At 38.3% G+C, this 22830-nt stretch overlaps 1 protein-coding gene across 2 annotated transcripts in view; it reads left to right on the forward strand.

Moving 5' to 3' along the window:
• SRGAP1 (SLIT-ROBO Rho GTPase activating protein 1) overlaps positions 1–22830 on the forward strand; it is a 317024-nt gene that overhangs the window by 199909 nt on the left and 94285 nt on the right. For both annotated transcript variants that reach the window (XM_011929220.1, XM_011929221.1), the window contains exons 5-6: positions 14109–14291; positions 14768–14896. In XM_011929220.1, coding sequence (XP_011784610.1) covers positions 14109–14291; positions 14768–14896 — 312 coding nt within the window. The remainder of the gene's footprint in view (positions 1–14108; positions 14292–14767; positions 14897–22830) is intronic.

The following is a 22830-nucleotide window of genomic DNA, read 5'->3' on the forward strand; positions in this document are numbered from 1 at the left end:
TAGTTGCATTCATGAGTGCTCTGCTCCCATGACTAATCACCCCGGTTATGTCCCCCTAATCCCGTCATCACCTTGGGGAGTTAGGATTTCAACATATGAAGTTGTGGTGGACACAAATGTTCCGAACATAGCAGATATGATAGAAGAGTGGGATACTTTATTAATTGTGTTGCATTCATGAAGCATTCACGGTGTGCCAGTGATCACTGCAAGGGCTTGACATGTATTCATTTATTCATTTTTTTGTATTCATTTTTCCAACCTTACAGGTAATATTCTTATTCCCAATTTAGAGGCGAGTAAAGCAAGGAACATGGTATACGACAAAACTAGTATTTGAACCCAAGCATTCTGATTCCTGGGATGAACCATTATAGCTGTTCAGAAATGGAATGGGCTGTCTTTTAGGACAGTGCTCCTCTCTTCTTTCCGGGTGGCTGCCAGCAAGTATGGAGAGAGGGGCTATGACTTTAAGGTCTTAGAATTTGTGGAATACAGTTACTCCACATTTGTCCCAAATCTCAGAATTTGTGTCGTGTCTCTAAACCAGATAAATGGAAAGTACTAAAAGCATTGTTGCTTCTGCTCTGAAATTGTTATAGGATTATTTCTATTGCATCCAAGTCTTAAACACCGAATGGCTGGGGGTGGGGTCTTTCAACAAATAATGCAAGTCCTGAGCATGGCTGAGTAACACACAGCCCCGTCATCAGGGAGCTAGGCTAGTGAGATATGTCTATGTACAGTGTTGGGCACCAGACTAGATAGAGATCTCTATGGCTCTGGGCAAGCATAGAGCCACTCAGGAGACTTCCTGAAGAAGCTTGACACCTGAATTTAGTGATAAAGGATGGATGGGAAAAGCATTCCAAAAAGAGGGGAGTGTGTGAGGGAAAGCACAGATGTGTGAAACATTGCCTCTGCAGGGAGCTCCATACACTCTGATATTGCCAGAGTGTTAGCAAATCATTGATGTAAAAATAAATGAAGCAGGCCAGGGGCAGTGACTCAGGCTTGTAATCCCAGCACTTTGGAAGACCAAGGCAGGTGGATCACTTGAGGTCGGGAGTTCGAGACCAGCCTGGCCAACATGGTGAAACCCCGTCTCCACTAAAAATACAAAAATTAGCTGGGCGTGGTGGCTCATGCCTGTAATCCTAGCTACTAGGGAGGCTGAGGCAGGAGAATCACCTGAACTCAGGAGGTGGAGGTTGCAGTGAACCAAGATCTTGCCACTGCACTCTGTCCTGGGTAATAGAGCAAGACTCCATCTCAAAAAACAAACAAACAAATAAATAAATAAATAAATAAAGCATTAAACTGAGATATCTTAAAATCTCATTTCCTTACCATTATCTCTTACCCCACTACAGTGAGTACTCGAGAAAAGAAAGGAAAAGAATCTTTTGCTAAATTAGAATTTATTGGATAAAATACCATTTATTTCATGTCGAAATCTCTGATAATTGTGAAGTGGGCAGATACTGTAGTTTAACACCAAATTGATAATTATGTTTATAAAATATTATGAACTAATGAACTAGCATAAATCAATAAATAAGAAAACATAATTGGATTTCTAGTAATAGAACATTAATTAAGTCAAGACAAGGCCTATCTGTTGTACATAGTAGAGGGCTTGAAAAACTTGCTGAATATGAATGTTGATTAAGAGTTCCTTAGAGATAAACAAAACCAATAACCCCATCTATGACTCAAAGACTTAAACTAGAACCTGCCTCCAATAACTGCTGGAAAGAGCAAGGGCAGATTAAGATTTATAAGTACACTTCACTTTCATTACAAATAGAAACATTTTCTTTTTAATAAGGCATCAAACAATTTATCTTCTTTAGAGTAAGTTGATCCTTTTTCATTAGTTTTATTAAAGTACCAAAATCTCATGAAACTAATTGTAATTTATGTTAATATTTAAAAATCATGGTTAAATTTAGCATTTTGAAAAAGATGACTAATGCCCTGATTTAACTTAAATGTAACCATCAAAAATAGAAGCATGTAGCATATCTGTTAAGTATGTCAGCCCACGCCTACCAAATAGCTCTTGAGTTTTCCTCCTTAATGAGCACTTGATGATTGATCAATAATCAGTTTGGGAGCTAATTAAAGTCACGAGTAATAGATATCCCTGTGTAACTTTCATCAATTTAACAGTGTGCTAGACAGACTGTAGGGGCATTGTTCATTTCTAGATAATTTCTGTACAGCAAAGCAGATGAGTTATGGCCTCGGAGCCCATGGAGAATTCCAGGAGGAATCTTATATCCCTGGCATAGCACGGTGGACTCCTTGCTGTCTCAAGTCAACAGAACCAGAAGGAGATAATTAGTATAATTTGTTGTTACACTGGCTTTTTCTTTTGGTTAAAATTTATCTGCCAGTTGGGCACAGTGGCTCACGCCTGTAATCCCAGCACTTTGGGAGGCCAAGGTGGGTGGATCACTTGAGATCAGGAGTCCAAGACCAGCCTGGCCAACATGGTGAAATCTTGTCTCTACTAAAAATATAAAAATTAGCCGGGTGTGGTGGCAACACCTGTAATCCCAACTACTTGGCAGGTTGAGTCAGGGGAATCACTTGAGCCTGGGAGGAGGAGGTTGCAGTGAGCCGAGATCACACCACTGCACTCCAGCCTGAGCAACAGAGCAAAACTCGGTCTCAAAAAAAAAAAAAAAAAAAAAATTTATCTGCTATCTACCCTGACACTGAGAAGTATGTCATATATGTTTCCCCAAATAATAAATTATTTTAATTATTATGAGATTAATATTTGAAATCATGGATTTGATATCAATAGAATTTTAGAGTTAGAAAAGGCCTGAGAGGGCACATAAACCAACCACCTCCTTTTAGGAGTTAGATAAATCTTGCCCTAGAGTCACACAGTCTGCATGGCAGACCGAAGGCTCCAACAGAAAATAAAAACTGGAATAACAGTATGGACACTGTTTTCATATACTACTCCTAAATGTCATCCTACACAATTTCCTCTGAGCTTCATCAGATATTCTCCTTTTAAAGGATATATTAAAATTCTCTTGAAAGGAAGCCTTTTGCACCCAGAAGTTATGCGATCGATTTTTCCTTCTATGATCGCGCCTCTACTTTGTACTTTGTCTTTCATCCCACACTTTTCAAAGTGCCTGAGGTATAAAGTTAGATTTGATTGTCTCCCTAATTTTGATCCTGTGGAGAGACCTCATGTTGTCATGTTGCCATCTCTAATAGATGAGGCTTATGCTGAGGACCAGAAAGGCTGAGGTTACAGAGTTATTTTGCAGCAAAGCCAGGACCAAAATCCAGGTTTGTTGTTCATAGACCTCTCCACTAAAAATGCTACTCTGTAAATTTATTAGGGGCAAAATCTCAATATGCTATGGTGTTGCAGGACTTTTCCTTAGTTCAGCTAAAGACAGGGTTTTTTGTCCGATGGCCATGAAAAATTTAGACTCACAGACAATTTGAATGGTAAGACAGGGTTTTATTTGGTGGAAAGGAAGAAAAGGGGAAAACAGAAACTCTGCATAAGCCAGTGTCCCACGCTCCAGTGCTTCCCCCACTGGAAGACTGAATCTCAGGTTCTATACAGGAAGAGGAGGGACCAGCTCCTTCCCACTGCAAAGGGCCTAAACTTCCCGAGGCTCCACCCTGTGAGCAGGCCAGTTGGCGTTTCTCCAGTGACCCCCCTCCCACCTGGCTGTGTCAATGGCAGTATGAGATACTTCCATTTTTTTTATAAATAGTTAAACATTCTGCTTCATCAGTCAGATCTCCAGATTAAGAGAGATCTTGAGTTTGCCCCACCGTCGGACTGCTTTGTGGATCAGAAGAGAACTGGTTTATCCAGCAGCCAGGCATGGAGCAGGCATGGGCCAGCACAGAGTGACCCAGGGCAGTGCCCTGACCAGAGCCACAGACCTAGCTTTGCACATTCGTCACCCACTCCTGCCCCCGACAACCTACCACAAGCCCTCACAGTCACTTTTGAAATTCTGGATGACGTGATTTCCTATTACAAACAAGTGACATGAACTTTCAAAGCAAAAAAAAAAAAAAAAAATTCTGCCTCATGTTTCTTCACTTATTATTGATCTTGAGCACATTTCAAACATTTCTTTAGCCTGTCTGTGAATTTTCTGCTGCATTAATTGACCCATCTGAATGTATGAGTATTAGTGCTTTTACTTTTTAGCAGTGTACATATTTTCATATAATAAATATTCATGTAATTTTTGTATCAGACATTTTATCTACATTACTTTTTTAGTCATTTTTTATCATTATGCAAAGTATGCATAGAGGGAAACATCACATTGTACCCCATAAATATGTACAATTTTTACGTGTCAATTACAAATAAAAATATTTTTAAGTCCCCAAAAAGGAAAAAAAATGCTACTCTGTATGATTACTCCAGAAACAAAAGTGTTAACACTACACTGAACAGAAGCTGATTATTTCTGTGATTTTTCTTAGCCTTATTTCTTCCCTTTGCTTATGTGGTCTCTATTTTTCCCTTTGTTTTGCTTAGTCTCTGTATCTCTTTTGCCCTGTCACTTGGTTACTTGGCAGTCCCTAGCCAGCAGGGTGCAGTATCGCAGACAGTGCCTTTTGTTCAAAGCATTTGTTTGGATTATAAATATAATTTGATGATAAATTCAGACTGTTATGCTGATTTCATTTCAATGGAGTCACAATGTATCTCAAGTTTCCTTTGATAAACTTGCCATAAAGACCATATCTCATGCTATTTAATTGTTCACCTTGGTCTGTTTGCTCATTCTAAAGAGTTTTGTGGCCAAGTGCAGTGGCTCACGCCTGTAATCCCAGCACTTTGACAGGCTGTTGGGGGGTGGATCACCTGAGGTCAGGAATTCAAGACCAGCCTGGTCAACATGGTGAAACCCCATCTCTACTAAAAATACAAAAATTAGCCCAGCGTAGTGGAGAGTGCCTGTTATCCCAGCTACTCTGGAGGCTGAGGCAGGGGAATCGCTTGAACCCAAAAGGTGGAGGTTGCAGTGGACTGAGCTTGTGCCATTACACTCCAGCCTGGGTTACAGAGCAAGACTCCATCTCAAAAAAAAATAATAAATAATTAAGACTGGGTGCAATGGCTCACGCCTGTAATCCCAGCACTTTGGGAGGCCGAGGCAGATGGATCACAAGGTCAGGAGTTCGAGACCAGCCTGACCAAGATGTAAAACCCCGTCTCTACTAAACATACAAGAATTAGCCAGTCACAGTGGCAGGCGCCAGTAATCCCAGCTACTCGGGAGGCTGAGGCAGGAGAATTACTTGAACCTGGTGTGGGGAAGTGGCGGAGGCTGCAGTGAGCCGAGATCATGCCACTGCATTCCAGCCTGGTGACAGAGTGAGACTCTGTCTCAATCAATCAATCAGTCAATAGAGCTTTGCCAAAATTTTTAACATATGTACTGATATGGTTTGGCTCTGTGTCCCCACCCAAATCTCATGTTGAATTGTAATACTCAGTGTTGGAGGTGGGACCTGGTGGGAGGTGATTGGATCATGAGGGTGGTGCTGTCTCATGCTAGAGTTCTCACAAGATCTGGTTGTTTAAAAGTGTATAGCACCTCCCACTTTGCCCTGTTCCTCCTTCTCTGGACACATAAGACATGCCTGCTTCCCCTTCACCTTCCACCATGATTGTAGGTTTCCTGAGGCCTCCCCAGCCATGCTTCCTATGCAGCCTGTAGAACTGTGAGTCAATTAATCCCTTTTTCTTTATCAATTACCCAGTCTCAGGTGGTTCTCTATAGCAATGCAAGAGCAGAGTAATATATAAATGGAAATATTACTGATTTTCTTCCTTTTACCTCTATTAGAAACAACAATCCCTCCAATCATGGAAAAATTATTACCTGTTATTAAAATGAATTATTTAATGGCATTCTTTTCAAATATCAATAGCTGACATTTACTGTGCACTTATATGTCAACCTCTTTCTTCTGTGCTCTTCATATGTGTTAACACATTTTATCCTCCCCACTACCTTAGGCAGTGAGTAATATTGTAATTCTGATTTTACAGTAAGAAAATTGAAGCACAGAAAGGTTAGGTTACTTACCAAAGACCTCACAGCAAGTAAGGGCAGAGGCAGGATTTGAACCCAGGCAGTCTGTCTCATGAGTCTGAGCTCTTAACCATGACTATGCTACTTCTCAAAGTGAATTGTCCTGTAAATGCTACTTTGCAAGTATAATTGAAGTTTTGTAAACTTTGCTTTCATTGATTTATGAAGAGCCATATTAACCCAGAGAGAGAAGGTGGGTTTGTGAAAGTTTATCATTATAATAGTCCTGCTGACCACTTGTGACCTCAGAGATCAGCAACTCTTTCAGTCCCGACGCTGGGAACAAGAAAAAAAAAAACTTTCTAGTGTCACTTGCAGGCCTTAAGTGGGAGGTGGGGTTGGGATGGGAACTGAGAAACAGAGACATCCATTGTAGGTATATGTTAAGGGCTGGCTTCTCATGCCTTTACATCCTTTATGTAAATGAAATATATTATCCATTTTTTCTCTCCCTAATGGGCTCCTGGACTTAAATATAAGCTGGTTACAAAGAAGCCTGGGAATTTTTCCCTACCTAATTCCCAGTCAGCCTTCCCTGAAGTCCAGCAACTGCCCCTATCCCATCTCTGCATATATCCACTTCCTGTTTGTAGTGCAGTAAGAGTAGGTTGGACTTTGTGTCATCCCTACTGGGGAGAGATTATGTGTTTCATCTCTAGTCTGAAGGCCTAGCACAGTGCCTGGTATTCCGACACTCAGTAGCTGTTTGGTGGATGAATAAATAAAATCAGTATACATTGCACCCTGAAACCTGGGCTAATGTCTGCCTGATTTTAGAGTTACTGTCACCATACATTGAAAAAGGTGCTAATTATAAGAGGTGTGTGTAGATAGGCCAAAAGCATTTCCAAAGTGTGAATTCAGGAGTGTTTTTATAAACATGTAAGTGTCTTTGCAGTCGCCTCCAAGACCATCCTCCCTGATATATTATTTTAGTTTTTGTGAGGTTTGGGCTAGCCCAGTTCTCAACATGAAATAGCAAAAAGGCATCTGTTGGTCTGCTTTTATTGTACCTTAGTTCTCTCTGCTGCTTTGGGAGACAGTGGCCTGCACCTGTCTGCTTAGAGCCTGCCTATGAAGGCCCAAAGCTTGCACTGTTACTTCTACATCATACCTTAGACACTGTCAGGAATCATAACTAGCCACCGTGCTGTGTACTTACATTCTGTCATTTCATCCCGATTTTACCTTGGAGGAACTGGAGCTCAGGGACATTAGGAAACTTGCCCACTTAAGAAATGGTGACACTGGAACTCAAATCCAGGTCTTCTTGGTTCCAGAGTCTGTGTTCATCAGCAGGTTTGGCCAGGTATACTAAAGAGCAAGAAGACTGGAGATTGCAGATGTAAAGATCATGGCACACAGTGTCCGGAGTGCCCTTTTTGAGGGAATTCCAGCCCACTACCACTGTTTCAAGCCACTAGAGAGACAGCTTGCCCAAGGAGAGGCTATAATCTGGAGGGAGGTACTGTGGCTATGTTAGGTTCCTGGGGTTCAGCTGAAGGTGGCTCTGGTGGCCCTGCTTTCCCGACGCACCTGAGAGTTTCCTGGGAAACAATGGGCTTGGGCTTCCAAGGCTGTGGTACTGGTTTGGTTAGTCTGGCACTTGCAGAAATTCAGCTACAGTTAGAGTCCTCTTATGTATTGATTGTAGAAAATAGATCTTTATCTTAGGTAGTTGATAAGAAACCCAAAGAATGTAGTTTCTCAGAAGAGCTTTTAGTGATTAATGGATTTAGTGAAGCAGCAGGCTATATAGAGTTAGGAAATATTGTCCCTAATATACTGTTTTTCATCTCCCTTCCCTGCTAAACCACCACATCATTTCTTTTCTGAGAGGCCATAAATTCCAACACTAACCATATTTCTCAAATGACTTAGAACTATTTGTCATCCCATTAGTCCAATCCCAGGTATTTATTGCTAGTGCTATTTTGGAAGCCGGGAATAGAAAAGAACAATGCCAGGTGCATTGTAGATGTTTAATAAATATTTGTTAAGTGAATAAATGGATGGGCAAGCTTCCTATAAAATGGGTTCTTATCCTTCATTTGATTGCCACCTATTTTACTCATACTGTATATGAGACAGTTTTAAGAATCTGAAGGTATATAAACATGACTGGTACCCGTGCCATTCTTACAGGACAGTCCACAATCTGGGTGGTACACAGAGATCTGTGACATATAGCTAAAGTGCTGTGTGCTGAAGAGTCTGAATGAAGAGCTGTCTTGAAAGACAATACTTGTCTTGGCAGTCCGAAGAATAAGATCCCTCTGGCTGAGAAGCCGGGGAACACTTAGCCATAGGTGAGATTTAAGCTTGCCATGGAGAATGGGTCAAATGTCAAAAGGAGGAGGCGCTGGGGGATGGCAGCTCAGGGACTTGCTTGGGAGAAGCTGCAGAGGCAGGAATGTATAAATTCTGGGGAGGGAGCCGTAAGTGACTGACTCAGAGTGGTACACAAATTGCTGCTTGGATGGGTGTTGGGACCAATCTAATAGCATTGAACTCCATGGTAGAGGGAATCATGTCAAGTTTAAGAAAAGGTCGAAGAGCATGGTAACAGGGAAAAGGCCCTATAACTGTCATCGTGGATTCTTTTTCTTATTGTCCATTCCCTCTTCCTCCATACTAAACGAAGTCACTCCAGGCCAGTCTGCATATCTCTACCACATTATTATTAAGACACTGCTTTGACCATACTGTATGCAACACTATGGATTCACCATTCACTATAGAATACATTATGCCCTTCTTAGTGGGGGTTTCAAGACTCTCTGGCCCATGCCAACTTATCTAATCTTATCCTTCAGCTTGTTACCCAACCATCTACTTTCCAAGTTCTTCCCTGGACCCCTTCTCTGCCATCTTGGTCTGCTCATGCCCACCTCACCTGTGCACTTTCCTGCATCCCTGCCTTATTAGAACTTTGCGTGTACCATCTTTCCAGCCTGCATGCCCTCCCTTAATCTGTGCCCATCAGAACATCAAAGGCCCATTTTTTAGTCTCCAAAAGTTTAAACTTTTAGAAGATGGAAACCAAGTATTTCTTTTTACACCCATCAGTGGGTTATGGGTGGTAAGCACCAAGTGCATGTTGAATACATAAATATCTTCATCCCCTCTTTTCCTCCATTCCTACATAGAACTAAGAGTGACTGTATCCCTTAGATAAAGAGGACTTTCAATTGTACGACACTTTAGACTTTCCAAAGGTTATGGCATAGCAGTCCAAAACACCTCATCTGAAGCCAGGCTGTCTGGGTTCCCACCATTGGTCTACCAGCTGTGTGACCTGGGACAAGTTACGTAACCTCTCTATGCCTCAGTTTTGTCATCAGCATAAAGGGAAGAATAAAGGTACCTACCTCATAAGAGTTCCTAGAAGGATTAAATATGTTATTTGTAAAATGTTGAAAATACTATATCTAGCACATAGTAAGCATTATATAATGCTTGCTAAAGTAAATTATACATATATATGTACATATCTGTATTAGTGGTACTGTATGTATTGTGTACATAGATATTTACAGTAAATATTCAGTAAAATTTAAATTTAAAAACACACACACACAGGGACACACAATTTGGCATCCATGATGACCTTGTAAAGTAATCAGAGGCATTAAATAATTTCTGCACACATAGTAATTATAGATCCATTCCTGGGATCCATGTCTTCTAACTTTCGAGCCATTACTCAAAAAATAGAAACTATAGCATTAATCTATTAATCTTCTCCAACACATATAGTTTTCAGATATATAGTGATTTCTTAACACAAAGTATTAAATTTGCTACAGGTATTTTTATTATTTTGATTTAAATTATATGAGTAGTGTCAGATATATAATATGGGTGTGTCAATAAGAAAAAAAATATTAACTTCTGTGCAAGTTATCATATAGGATATCCCAGTCTCCTAAGGAAATTCATGATGTAGGTCATTTTCTACTTGACTGTTTTTTCAGCAGTTGAGGAAAAATGGAGCAAGAAAGATAAATTAGGTGTATTGAACGGAGAATTATGCATGAAGTTTTAGTAGAGAAGAATTCAAACAGGAAAATATGCTATGGGAGTACATTTACATGGCTATATGCCTGTCAGGTTATTTGGTATGCAAAGGCTTGTGTTTGCATTAAGCTGTTGGAGAAGCTGTTATTTTCTTTGCAGTATGTATTCAAAATGCACCTGTAAAAAATAAAAGCTTTCCTTTACTTCTCTGAAAAAGAAAGAGAACTGTCTGTTATTTTAAATACAAAATACATTTGACTTCTGTCAACAGCTTACATTTTAAATATTGCAGTTCGTACTCGCATTCATTATCTGCAATTAGAGTTCTCGAAAAGCTTTCAGCGTTTATCTCCCCAACTTTTAAAATTCATTCATTGTTAACATTTTAGTGAATAGTGGAAACCCTAAATCAAATTGGAAGACTCAAAAAAGAAATTTGCTTTCCAGAAATTACCACTGAACTAGGTAGAGAATCCTCAGCTATTGTGCTGAACCACATTATGATGAGATACACTCTTTTCTCTCCAGCATTAGGTCAGACTCAGATGTTTTCCTTTTAACCCATACTAGTCAATAAGGAACACCCTGCTGGCAGTCAGCGCAATATCCTTTCTCTTATACTAAGGCTTATTTTGTGCAAACTACCTGTTTATACTAGTACTCAGTGTCCAAGTCAAGCAAGAGTCAGAAGTTCAGGTTTTTTCTTTGCGATAATATATTTAAAAGAAATATTTCTCAGATTCTCAGGGTGGCCTGAGGTGCCTTTTCATCCAAGTGTAATGAGAGTCACATGTTCTCATTTCCTCCTTCCTATTAGCAAGAATACAGACAGCTGAGCAACTCGTGTGTGTGTGTGTGTGTGTGTGTGTGTGTGTGTGTGTGTGTGTGTGTACACCCTGTCATTTTAAGATGTAACTGGAACCAAGACCCAAATATAATAGTGTGTGGGTTTGCTTCAGGCAGAAAATAACAGAGCCAAGCCTAGAAAGAAATGCAAGGTGTGTGTAGATTCGTTGACCTTTTGCTGTTTGCCCAGCTGCAGGGTGACTCCCTTTTCATTTCCCAGCTGCTCAGCTGCTTCCTCCTGCTATTTTATTTTTCTTTTAAACTGGAGTAGCCAACCAAGCTTCTCCCAGACAGGTTCAATAATTATTAAAAACAGACAACTTTCCAGTTACACATGGCTCAGAAAAAGCTGCCAGTGCTTTATGGTTTAGCCCTAACTTTGTTCTGGCTCTGTAATGCCTTTGACCTGATTCACTAGCTTACATTTTTAAGGAAAGCCATCATCAGATATTATGAAAATAAGTAAAGGTTCTTTGTTAACCCCGTGTTTTACTCTTCAAAATAGTCATCTAGAGAACATGTTAAATTGAACCATAAGAAAGTACTGATTTTCCACCGTTTTAATAACTTACAGAAGCAGCAATTTCAGATGGATTAACCTAAATAAATATATTTATTCCAGTGATGCTTCCGGTCTCAAACCATTTGAAAACTCATCTCTTGAAATAAGAAAAATCAAATTCATTACTTGAAAACATTGCATTATTCTCAACTTCTTACACCTTAGTTATAAAATTGGCTCTGAGTAACGTGTGGTTATTTGCATATGAAATGAAGTCTGTCTTCTCGGGATGAGAATTTGACATCATTTATAAGAAAGTACTGCCACAAATGCTTAGCATTGGGTGCTGAGTTCGGGTGTGCTCCTCGACCCATCCTTTGCATTGGAGTCATCACACCTTACATGTGTTGTTTCTTTTAAGGAGTATAATTGTGCTCAAAATACACAGGTTTTCAAATTCACCCAGATGTCTGACATCTGAAAGCATATTGAAATTATATTGGAAAAATTATGATTTTCAGGTAAAATCTGTGACTCTGAAATCTGTGACTGTTATTCTCCTGTACCTAAGAATACAGAGATTACATACAGATTTATAGATACTACTAGAAAAATAATGAATAGCTTGTTTATTATTTGAGAAAATATTTATTAAGCACCTATGTTGTCTGAAATACTTTCAGAGATACCACTATAGACCAGTTTATTTTAATTAGCAGAGTTTAAAATTGGCAATATTTTGCTAAGTCTCAAAAATGTGCATATTCTCTAACCCTGCAATTCTATTTCTAAAAATTTGTCCTAAGAAATATGACACAATTTTGTACACAAACATTTTTTGTAACAATAATATAGCCAAAATGTGTAATAATTGAGGATTCATTCTATAAGTTTTAATACCTTATGAAATTTTTATGTTCTATATATTCCTAAATTTATTAAAATTCAAATTACATATATCATTTCTAAGAGAAGAAATTAGATATACATCAAAGGTTTTTAACACAACTTTATAAAGCAAATAGTTGAAATATCCTTAAATTTTTAACAATGGGGAATTAAGTTATGGCACAGTCATATAGAAAAATACTATGTAGCACTGAAAATTATGTTTAGAAGAATATTTAATAATATAGGAAAATGTGCTGATATATAAGTGACAAAGGACATTGTAATCTAAAAATTATAAATATAGGATGGTCTCAGTTTTTTAAAGCGAGAAATCATATATGGCATTTTATTTTATTTATTTATTTATTTATTTTATTTGTTTGTTTGTTTGTTTGTTTGAGGCAAGGTCTCACTCTGTCACCCAGGCTGGAGTGCAGTGGCACAATCTCAGCTCACTGCCACCTCCATCTCCCGGGCTCAAGCAATCCCCTCACCCCAGCCTCCCAAGTAGCTGGCTCTACAGGTGCACACCACCAGGCCCAGCTAATGTTTTTATTTTTGTAGAGACAGGGTCCCGCTGTGTTGCTCGGGCGGGTCTCAAACTCTTAGTTAGGCTCAAGCAGTCCTCCCACCGTGGCCTCGCAAAATGTGCTGGGATTACAAGCGTGAAGCCACCGTGCCCTGCCCTTAATTTTAACTGACATCCCCTCACTACGGTAGCCAGCCATATATGGCATTTTTAAAGGAAGAAGTGTGTGTGTGTCTGTGTGTGTGTGTGTGTTTTCATAGAGAAAAGGCTGGAAGGCTTTATACTAAAATCTTATCAGTGATTATCTTTAATTGCTTTTTATTTTTATTATTATTATTATTATTATTATTTGAGATGGAGTCTCACTTTGTCAACCAGGCTAGAGTACAGTGGCACAATCTCAGCTCACTCCAACCTCCTCCTCCCAAGTTCAAGCGATTCTCCTGCCTCAGCCTCTCGAGTAGCTGGATTACAGGTGTGCCACCACAGTTGGCTAATGTTTTGTATTTTTAGTAGATACAGGATTTCACCATGTTGGCCAGGCTAGTCTCAAACTCCTGACCTCAAGTGATCTGTCTGCCTTGGCCTCCCAAAGTGCCAGGATTACAGACATGAGCCAGTACGCCTGGCCTATTTTTTTGTTTGTTTGTTTGTTTAAGAAAATAAATGTTTTCTACATTGAACATAAAGTATTACTTTGTGGTCAGAAAAACAGTGTTTTTTCAACTAAAACTATGTATGAACCTTAATATTTCCATTTTTTACTTTGACAAATAGATTTTATGCAATAAAATTCCTTTAATAAAGACTGTACGAATTTGGATTTGGGTTGGGCCAAAATTGATCCATGAATAAATGGTTTATTCTGCAAATTAATGATGTAGAGGAGATTTTACAGAAATACTTTTAAGCTAAAGAAAACTTTTCAAGTACATTGAAAAGTATGCATAAGACTCCGTAAATCATTTTTTCATCAAATCCTGCCCCCTAAGTGCCTTTTCCTGGCAGATGAATTTGCATATTTCTGTGTGCTTTATGTAGAAGCAGTAGTCCATAATTCACTTATTTTACTGACAATTTGACTTTCCCCTCTGCCATTTGGAAGGTGGCATGTATATCATATATGTCCTATAAATGGTTCCCATTCACTCTCTCAGTTACAGACAGACATCTTGTAATGATTTGGGTCACTTTTCCACAGGTGATGAAAACATACCATATGTATCATGCAGAGAGCATCAGTGCAGAGAGCAAGCTGAAAGAGGCTGAAAAACAAGAGGAAAAGCAAATTGGAAGATCTGGTGATCCAGTCTTCCATATTCGACTAGAGGAGAGACATCAACGTCGAAGCTCTGTAAAGAAAATTGAAAAAATGAAAGAAAAAGTAAGTGAAAAGAGATAGCAGAACTCCTCTGCCTTCATTTGAGGAGACAATACTAAGAACACTGATGCAATAGCTGATATCCACACATTGTAAATTATTGTGAAATGACATGCATTTCCTCTCATGGGAATGAGAAATGTTTAAGAAATGTAAAAATCATGTAATAACAGCTGGACATCATTTAGTGGTGAATGCCGAGTATTCAATACACAGTGTGGAGAACTTGAATATCAACAAGGAGATTTCATTACGAATGGGCCTGAAGCCCAAATACATTGTTGTTATTCCCCATAGCTGGGTAATTTTAGTTTGCTATTTAAATCAGATTCAAAATGTACTTTTGGCAAAGGACTTTGAGGGTCATGTGTGTATGTGGAATAAATTGTTAAAGTTAATAAAAATTCATGTATGTTTCTCTGTCTTGATTAAAAATGACTTTGCTTTTTTTCCCACTGCCTGGATCTTCTTCATTCCAGAGACAAGCAAAATATTCGGAAAATAAGCTAAAATCAATTAAGGCACGGAACGAATATCTCCTAACACTTGAAGCCACCAATGCCTCAGTTTTCAAGTATTATATTCATGATCTTTCTGATTTAATTGATGTGAGTACTTGAAGTTTTTGTCTTTCCATATTAAAATGAAATTAACAATAACCGTATTTCATTGATTGGAAAATACTATCATTTCTTAAGACTTACTTTACGTAATACTCAGAAAGAAAAAAATACTTTTATTTAAATTATCCATGATACGAAGACGCTATCATCTGTAAGATGCATGTGAAAAAGTGTGCATCCTAAAACCAATGAAAAATAAATGGTTAGATTCTGTGAAGCTGTGAGAAGCCTGGTAAACTCAGCTAAAACAGGGCCCAGTCATTTGCAAGTTATATAGTGGCGCAGTCCTAACTGCATTCATTATTTCAAAATGTCTTTATTGGGCCCCCACTATTGTGAGATGCTGAAGCTCTCAAAAGCCATACGCAGCCCTTACCCTCTAGGATTTAAAGTGAAGAAGACAGACTTAAGAAATGACTACATGGATGATTACTTTATTACAGTTGTGATCATTACTGGGATGCAAAATAGAGTGCACATAAATGACATTTATAGATGTATCTAAGTCTCTGTACATTCTCTCGTAGGATATGATATAAAAAAGCAGTAATTAGGTTTATTTAGCGCCCTCCAAATACATATTCATTGTATGTATACAGTGTTTACTGCCGTTATTCCCCAAGTTTAACCCTCCACATTATTCATTCATTCTTTCATTCAGAAAACATGTACTGAGTAGTCCAGTCATTGTGCTAACACTATAGGAGGCTGCAAAGATGAAACACAAAAATCCCACGTCTAAAAATGCCACTACCTGCAAATAAAAGATAACAGGTGATTAAGTGCCATAAAAACGGCACAGATAAAGTCATAGAGATTCAGAGGGTTACCTGCTGGAATTTTATTCATATACTGCTTTGTATTAATTGGATTCAACAGTTTTATTGTGAAATATTTTATTTCACAATAAAATAATTAGCCGTCATAATTTAAACATACAGTACGTTAAAACAGCTTCATTTTTCTGGTGAATTTAAGTTCCATGTGTTTAGCTGTGCCAAACCATTTAGCCACAGTTTGGGATTTCTATAAAAGAATTGTTGAGGGAAGGAATTATTTTTTAGCTTATGAACACTCTGATGTGCCTCTTTTTTTTTTGAGACACAGTCTCACTCTGTCACCTGGGCTTTAGTGCAGTGGCACTATTTCAGCTTACTTCAACCTCTGCCTCCTGGGTTCAAGCAATTCTTTTGCCTCAACTTCCTGAGTAGCTGGGACTACAGGCGCGTGCTACCACACTGGCTAATTTTTGTATTTTTAGTAGAGATGGGCTTTTGCAATGTTGTCCAGGCCATTGTTGAACTCCTAAACTCAAGTGATCCACCTGCCTCAGCCTCCGTTACAGCTGGGATTACAGGCCTGAGCCACTATGCCAGCCACCTCACCCAGCCTCTGATGTGAATGTTTTCCTTTTTGTCTCAAAACAATTGTATCCTATAATATCATAATTTGTTTATATAGAACCATGTAGTAATAAATAAAACCAGGGAAAATTTTCTCTTTTCACTTATTACAAAATATTTCATTCAAGTAATCACTTGATTATTTTAAATGCAGAAACTTTTTGTGTTGCTTTAAATACTTACGTCTTCCAGCACCCTGATGAAATAAAAGGAGCTTTTTCTGTTACACTCCTCCTAGATTTCCTAAATAAAAGATTTTACTCGGTTTCCTGAGTAAAAATAAAGAATTTTATGACCCCAGTTTTCAAACTTAAATCTGTCAGGTTTCTCCAAGGTATAGGGAATATAAAAGAACTAATCCTATGTAACTTCTTTCTTGCTTTTTTGTTTAGGATTCATTTTGGTAGTGATTGGAGTACTTGGCCAAATCCAAACCACTTTTTTTTTTTTTTTTTTTGAGACAGTGTCTCACTCTAGGCTGGAGTGCAGTGGCACGATCTCGGCTTACTGCCACCTCCACCTCCCAGGTTCAAGCAATTCTCCTGCCTCAGCCCCTTGAGTAGCTGGAATTACAGGCGCTCACCACCACACCCCGCTAATTTTTGTATTTTTAGTAGAGATGGGGATTCACCGTGTTGGTCAGACTGGTCTCGAACTCCTGACCTGCTGATCCACCTGCCTCGGCCTCCCAAAGTGCTGGGATTACAGTCGTGAGCCACCGGGCCCAGCCAATCCAAACCAATTTTAACGCAAGAAAAACTCCCCATGTATCGAAAAGTGTTTCTTTAATACCTACAAGGTACTAAGCACCATTCCTGACAATGGGAATCCAGCAGTGAATAAAACCGAAGTCTTCACCTTTATTGACTTTATGTATGAATTGGGAGACAAACTATAAATGAATTTATATACATAAAAGTACGTGTATATACACACACACATAAAATAAGTCATGACAGTGCCATACAGAAAAATGAAACAGAGCTATGGAGGTGCTTTTGATGGAGTGTCCAGGAAAAGCCTGATACTTGAGCAGAGGAGTGAGTTGCAATGCCATGCAGCTATCTGGGGAAGGAATGCCTCACACAAAAGGACTGGCATATCTAAGGGTGCAGAAGCAGAGGTGTATCTTCCCGTCTGAAGATGCTCGTGGAATGGCAAAGGAGGCCAGAATGGCTGCAGCTGAGCGAGTGAGGAGGAAGGTGCTAGGAGATGAGATTGGCAGAAGTCCTATCACTTAGGATCTTTTGGGCAGGGAAGGGATTTGAATTTTGTTCTATGTGTGATGGGGAGCCATTGAAGGGTTTTTTGAGCAGGGAAGTGACATCACCTGGGTTACATTTTAAAGATTCACTCTGGCAGCAGAGTGAGAAATAGACTAAAGGAGTCAGGAGGACACCAGTGAAAAACAGGGAGCTATAGCAAGAGTCTTTGCAGTTGCCCAGGCTAAAGATGATGCTGGCTTGGACTGGTGTGGTAGTGATAGACCTATGCAAGTGGTTGGATCAAAATAGATTGAAGACAGAGCTCATAGGAATTTGCTGCCGTGTGTGAAAAAGGATAGAGATGACTGCTAGATTGAGGTCCTGAAAAATGACTCCTAGGTTACTGATAATGCCATCTACTGAGATGGGGGCCCCAGGGGAGAAGCAGGCTGAAGTGGGAGCAGTAGTCCTGCTATGTCTGTGAAAACCGAGATACCTATCAGACATCTGTGTGGAGATGTAAAGGAGCATCCTCAATATTCTTGGGATGTATCAGACTGGAATCACATGTCAGGATTATGAGAGTCATCACCATCATTGTCATGGATATTTTTTGAATGCCTGCTATGTAACAGGCAGCATAATCTCATCTAATCATCACAACACTCTGAGGTAAACAGTGTTTTCTCCATTTTATAGATTGAAAAAACGAAACAAAACTGAGATTTAGCTAGGCTAGATAACTTGCCTAAGGTTATGCAGCCAACCAGAGGTAGGCTTCAAACTCATACATTTTTAACCTCCAGATCTAATTGACTCTGACCTAAATAAGTAACTGTTAAATATCCCAAGTGATATTCCATTTTTTAAAAAGTTGGACTTTTGAAAGATCAGTCTTAAATTTAAAATGTGAACAGTTCTCAAATAATATAATGTAAGAAATTGGAAATAAATGATATGAACTTGGTTTGTTGTATATTCAACTGAAATTGAGTACTCTGTTAGTGAAAGTAATTTTTATCTTCCTCGACTCACTTTTAAGGCAATTAGAGTGTGAATTTTATATATTCTAAAATGGTTGCTTATTTTGTAGGAATCCAATTTGCATATATAGTGGTGATCCTAACAACCATTAAGCTTGACCCTTCCTGGTGAAAAAGAAGCAGGTTGATTATTATGCAGAGGTATCTAGAATTCTTCATGCATTGTGAGTTTATTTAGCAAAGTACATCTTATACTGAGCTATCTAATAATAATGAGAAGAGCTGTAATGCCTCTGGTGAGAAAAAGTCAAGACAACATTTTTAATGCACAGCATTTTGTCTGTGAAATGACATGAAAGGCAGTAAATATATCTCGATAAATTCAAAGCATTATAAAGAGTCAAAGAATTGAAGTTGAGATCTTTTTATGTAAACCCCCAGTTTCCCTTTAGCTTCCACTCATGCCAGTATCTGTCTTTTTTCTAACAAATTTTCTATGATGAACCATTATGAATGGATCTATTGATACCACAGAAAAGTCACAAATTTTCCATAGAAACTATTATTATAGAAGCAGTACATGTGTATTATAAAAAAACAGAAAATACTACAAGCAAATATAAAATGATGACTTTTTAATTTTAATTTTTAATTTTTATGGTAATAATCACATCAGGGTAAATGAGGTATTCATCACCTCAAGTATTTATCATTTCTTTTTGTTACAAACATTCCAATTATATGCTTTTAGTTATTTTTAATTGTGCAACAAATTACTGTGTAGTAATTACTATGTAGTAATTTATTGTACACTTAAATGTAGTCACCCTGTTGTGCTGAAAAATACTAGCTGTTATGCTCTTATTCATTCTATCTAACTATATTTTTGTACTTATTAACTATCCCCACTTCCCAATCACCTCTACTACCATCTGTCTATCTCCGTGAGTTTAATTGTTTTAATTTTTAGCTCTCACAAATGGGTGAGAACATGTGAAGTTTGTCTTTCTGTGCCTGGCTTATTTTAACTAATACTTAACATATTGTCCTCCAGTTCCGTGCATGTTGTTGCAAATGACAGGATCTCGTTCTTTTTCATGGCTGAATAGAACTCCGCTGTGTATATGTACCACATTTTCATTATCCATTCGTCTATTGATGGACTCTTCAGTTGCTTCCAAATCTTGACTATTGTGAATAGTGCTGCAGTAAACATGGGAATGCAGATATCTCTTTGATGTAATGATTTTCTTTATTTTGGGTGTATACCTAGCAGTAGGATTGCTAGATCATATGATAACTCTATTTTTAGTTTTTTGAGGTATTCCCATACCGTTCTCCATAGTGGCTGTACTAATTTACATTCCCACCAACAGTGTACACGAGTTCCCTTTTCTCCACATCCTTACCAGCATTAGTTCTTTCCTGCCTTTTAGATAAAAGTCATTTTAACTGGGGTGAGATGATCTCTCATTGTAGTTTCGATTTGCATCTCTCTGATGATCAGTGATGCTGAGTACCTTTTCATGTACCTGTTTGCCATTTGTATGTCATCTTTCAAGATATCTCTATTTAGATCTTTTGCCTATTCTAAATTCAAATTTTACATTTTTTCCTGTTGAGTTGTTTGAGCTCCTTATATGCTCTGGTTATTTATCTCTTGTCAGATTGATAGCTTGCAAATATTTTCTCCCATTCTGTGGATTCTCTCTTCATTTTGTTGATTGTTTCTTTTGCTGCACAGAAGCTTTTTAACTTGATATGATTCCATTTGTTCATTTTTGCATTGTTTGCTTCTGCCTCTAGGGTGTTACTCAAGAGGTCTTTGCCCAGACCAATTTCCTGGAGAGTTTCTCCAATGTTTTCTTGTAGTAGTTTCATAGTTTGAAGTCTTAGATTTAAGCCTTTAATCCATTTTGATTTGATTTCTGTGTATGGTGAGAGATAGAGGTCTAGTTTCATTCTTCTGCATATGGGTACCCAACTTTCCCAGAACATTTATTGAAGAGATCTTTCCCCAGTGTAAGTTTGTGTTAGCCCATTATCACACTGCTATAAAGAACTGCCCAAGACTGGGAAATTTATGAAGGAAAGGAGTTTAATTGACTCACAGTTCCACATGGCTGGGGAAGCCTCAGGAAACTTACAAACATGGTGGAAGGGGAGGCAAACACGTCTTTCTTCACATGGCAGCATGCAAGAGATGTGCCAAGCAAGGAAAAGTCCCTTATAAAACCATCAGATCTTGTGAGAACTCATTCAGTATCACAAGAATAGTATGAGGGTAATTGTCCCCATGATTCAATTACCTCCCACCAGGTCCTTCACATGACATGTGGGGATTGTGGGAACTACAGTTCAAGATGAGATTTGGGTGGGGACACAGCCAAACCATATCAATGTTCTTGGCACTTCTGTTGAAAATGAGTTCGCTGTAGATGTATGAATTTATTTCTGAGTTCTCTATTCTGTACCACTGGTCTATGTTTATGCCAGTACAGTTTTGGTTACTATAGCTTTTGTTACTATAGCTGTTTTGGTTACTATAGCTGTTTTGGTCACTATAGCTTTGTAATATAATTGAAATTAGGTAGTGTGATTCCTCAAGTGTTTTTTCTTTTTGCTCAGGATGGCTTTGGCTACTGTAGGTTTTTTGTGGTTCAATATAAACTTCAGGATTATTTATTCTATTTCTGTAAAGAGTATTACTGGTATTTTCATAGAGATTGCATTGAATCTGTAGACCACTTTGGGAAGTCTGGACATTTTAACAGTGCTGATTCTCCCAATCCATGAACATGGAGTATCTTTCCATTTTTTTTGTATTTTCAATTTCTTGCATCAGTGTTTTATAGTTTTTATTATAGAGATCTTTCACTTCTTTGGTTAAGTTTATTCCTGGGTATCTTTTTATATTTGTAGCTATTATAAATGGGATTGCTTTCTTGATTTCTTTTTCAGATTGTGTGCTGTTGTCATATAGAAATGTTGATTTTGTATCCTCTAACTTTACTGAATTTGTTTATCAGTTCTAATAGTTTTTTTAGTGGCATCTTTAGCTTTTTCTAAATATTCAGATCATATCACCTATAAACAAGGATAATTTGACTTTTTCTTTCCCAATTTGTATGTTATTTCTTTCTCTTCTCTGATTGCACTGTCTAGGACTTCCAGTGATCACATTCTTACCACCTAAGGTCATCATTGTTAAAGCTAGACTTTCTCTATGTCTGTATACACACATTTTTAAACCAGAAGGACAGTATGAAATAATATTTTACATAGAGCATTCTAACCTACTTTTTTAAATCAGTAATCTTTATCCTTCCATCTCAGGAGATTTTTGTCTCATCTAATACATACCACATTTCCATTTGTGACCCCAAGGAATGTTTCACAGCTGATGTGTCTAGGCAAGACCTGATTTAGGATTACACACTATGTCTGGATGATATGTCCCTTAAGTTTTTTTTAATCCAGCAAAGTTCTTTTATTTATTCATTCATTTATTTATTTAGAGATGGAGTCTTGCTCTGTTGCCCAGGCTGGAGTGCAGTGGTGCAATCTCGGCTCACTGCAACCTCCACCTCCCAGGTTCAAGCAGTTCTTCTGCCTCATCCTCCCAAGTAGCTGGGATTACAGGTGCGGACCACCACGCCTGGCTAATTGTTTTGTATTTTTAGTAGAGACGGGGTTTCACCATGTTGGCCAGGCTGGTTTCAAACTCCTGACCTCAAGTGATCTGCCTGCCTCGGCCTCCCAAAATGCTGGGATTGCAGACGTGAGCCACCATGCCCAGCCTAATCCAACAAAATTCTTTGTTGAAGAGACACGGACAGGTGTTCCTCAGAATGCCCCAGCTTCTGGATTTGTCTGTTACCTCCTTATGTCATTTATCCTGTGTCTTTATCCTCTATATTCTTGCAAGTTGAACTTTAGATAAAGGCCTGATGAGTTCAAGTTAAGCATTTTGCAATAGAATACATCATTAAGTGTATTGCCACATCTTATTTAGGCATACCACAACATCTATTTAACCCATCAATAGTGATGCTAAAATTGCTGTCTTTGGGCGATGTGACTTCAATTTCCTACATTTTATAGTTAAGTCTTCCCTCCTTACAACAGGCTATGGATATTTTAAAACCTCTCAGATTTGGATTTTATTACATTGGAAATATACTAATTTGGAACTCAGCAACATCTGAGCTATAATTTACTTTGTTCAGCAAAACTCTTTCTTGTAGTAAAAATTAATGATGTAAACTAAAGGGGAATAACAATTTTTAAAATGTTTTTAAGCACTTCAGACTAATCAGTTTACATAC

The sequence above is a fragment of the Colobus angolensis genome, unplaced genomic scaffold (genome assembly GCF_000951035.1).
Source record: "Colobus angolensis palliatus isolate OR3802 unplaced genomic scaffold, Cang.pa_1.0 Scaffold80, whole genome shotgun sequence".
NCBI lineage: Eukaryota > Metazoa > Chordata > Mammalia > Primates > Cercopithecidae > Colobus > Colobus angolensis.